This window comes from Austrofundulus limnaeus, unplaced genomic scaffold, assembly GCF_001266775.1.
Source record: "Austrofundulus limnaeus strain Quisiro unplaced genomic scaffold, Austrofundulus_limnaeus-1.0 Scaffold728, whole genome shotgun sequence".
Classification (NCBI taxonomy): Eukaryota; Metazoa; Chordata; class Actinopteri; order Cyprinodontiformes; family Rivulidae; genus Austrofundulus; species Austrofundulus limnaeus.
In genome coordinates, this window is record NW_013953130.1 from 5791 (window position 1) to 8038 (window position 2248).

Here is a 2248-nt window from a genome sequence, read left to right on the forward strand (position 1 = left end):
GAACAAGCTGGAGGCGACCCAGTGATGACTGAGGTGCACCAACATACAGAGCGTTACGAGAATCAAGTCTTGAAGTGATAAAAGCATGAACAGCCTTCTCCACATCACAACGGTTTAAAAAGAGTTTGACCTTTTTTAAAAGACGTAAATGATCAAATCCAGACCGGACAACAGAAGCAATATGTTTGTCAAAGTGTAAASCCTTATCAAAGGTTTTTCACACAGTCACTGAAGTTAATATTCAAACTTCCTAGGCCAGTTGCAGCTTTGTCACCAAATAAAATCCATTCTGTKTTACTGTYGTTTAAAAACAGGAAGTTCTTGTTTAGCCAATGTTTGATTTCAGAGAYGCAGTCGAAGAGAGAAAGCAATGGATTACTAGATCCTGGCCTTAATGGTAGATAAATTAGCAAATCATCTGCATAAAAATKAAATTTGACATTATGGCGGCTTATAATATATYCAAGTAACAACATRTATAAGGAGAAGAGCAGAGGGCCCAAAATGGAACCTTGGGGCACCCCACACAGAAGAGGGGCTGTAGAGGAGGAGCAGCCATTGAGCAGGATAGAGAAGGTTCTGTCAGATAAATAAGACGTGAACCACTTCAAAGTTGTGCCATGGATCCCAACAAAGTAAGAAGGCRAGACAACAGRACAGAGTGGTTTTGGATTAACTGTTTTCTGTAGGATCTAAATAARCTGAAGCAGACTGATGTTCCACAGGTACACCTCCAGACCTCAGGATAAGAGCATCTTTGCTGTCTTACTGGACTGGCCTGATCAGGGGTCAGTGRCTCTGAGTGAACCAGTGGTTACAAAGAATGTCACCCAGGTAAGACCAGACCCAGACTTACTTCACATCCTGTAGGGCCAGCTTTAATGATTCTAATATGCATGAAATCTTGGTATGTTGTTTTATAATCTGCATCATGTTATGTATGAAGGTCATAAGGCTTCCTGTACAGTCTTCAAAATGATGGAAACCACTTTTAGTGAGGTGGTAGAGGATGAAAACCATTTCTTTCCAGGCTCAGATGATGCCAGTATGGACTCAGTATTTTAGTTTATATTAATAAGACTAAGTTGATCTTACTGTTTCTTTAGCCACATTTTATTGAAAATAATTTATTATTCTATAATTGACTGTTTGATTTGAGGATGTAGATGAAGTACAGGGAGGGTAAAAACCCCTTCATTGTGTCTTTGTGGACTGCACCAAGGATCAGATCAGGGTGGAGCCTTTATTGTTTGCTCTGGTGATGGACAGACCAACAGATGAGGTCACACAGGAATCCTCCAGGACTCTGATGTTTGTAGATGAACTACAGTGAGAACAGTGCACAGGTGAATGAAAGGGGATCAGGTGGAACAGTGACGCTACAAGGAGCAGAGGTCTTAAAGCTGCAGGACTTCACAGACTCAGGGTCCACTGTCCATGAAAACAGAGAGTGGTGAAGAAGAGAAGACAGGGACAGGGAGGGACAAAATGAATGAGATCATCAGAGGTGTAGCAAAGGCTGAACCACTGTAGAGACCAGACTGAGAAGGTCTGGACATGTCCAGAGGAGGGACACTGAAGATATTCATAGAAGGAAGTCAGACATGCAGCTGCCAGGAAAAATGGACGCAGTTAGAGAGGACATGGAGGACAGAGGACACAGTACAGAGCAGGATGACTCGCTGTGGTCCCTGGAGAGGGAACAACTGAAAGAAGAAGAAGAAGAAGAAGATGTTCAGCTGAACTTTACTCTCTGTCCCTGTTGTGGAAATACTTATTAAAAGACAGAAACACGTGAATAAAAAAGAAGATGCACTTCACAGAGTGGTCATCGTGTGATTTATTAAGATGCATAAATAGTCACAACGTGAATAGGTCTGAGCCAGGATCTGACCATGTCACAACTGAACAACAACGTTTCAGGAAGTCAGTTTACATAAGAGGCGGAGCAGTGTTMAACCAATGAGGAAACAACAAGTTTCACAGTAACTTTGTATGGAGAAGGACACAGAAAAGACAGTGATGCCTCAGAATCATGAGGACAGATGATGACAAATCGTTATCAAAAAGATACAAATAGGATGTCAAGACAGTTTGAACTTAATCAGCAGAAAGGTATAAWTATTTTCCAGGACAGTCCCCATGCTGAGTGTGTCTTTGTCCTGATAAAGGTGGAGCTGGTGGGTCACGGCCCMCTGCAGTGGGAGCCAGCACAGCCTAGTGGGCTGAAGATCCTCCTGCCTCAGCT

At 42.5% G+C, this 2248-nt stretch overlaps 1 protein-coding gene across 1 annotated transcript in view; it reads left to right on the forward strand.

The window, feature by feature from the left end:
* fuca2 (alpha-L-fucosidase 2) overlaps window positions 1-2248 on the forward strand; it is a gene marked incomplete at both ends in the record, with an annotated part of 7845 nt that extends 5597 nt beyond the window's left edge. Inside the window, 2 exon segments of the mRNA XM_014028217.1 lie at window positions 726-834; window positions 2172-2248. Coding sequence (XP_013883671.1) covers window positions 726-834; window positions 2172-2248 — 186 coding nt within the window.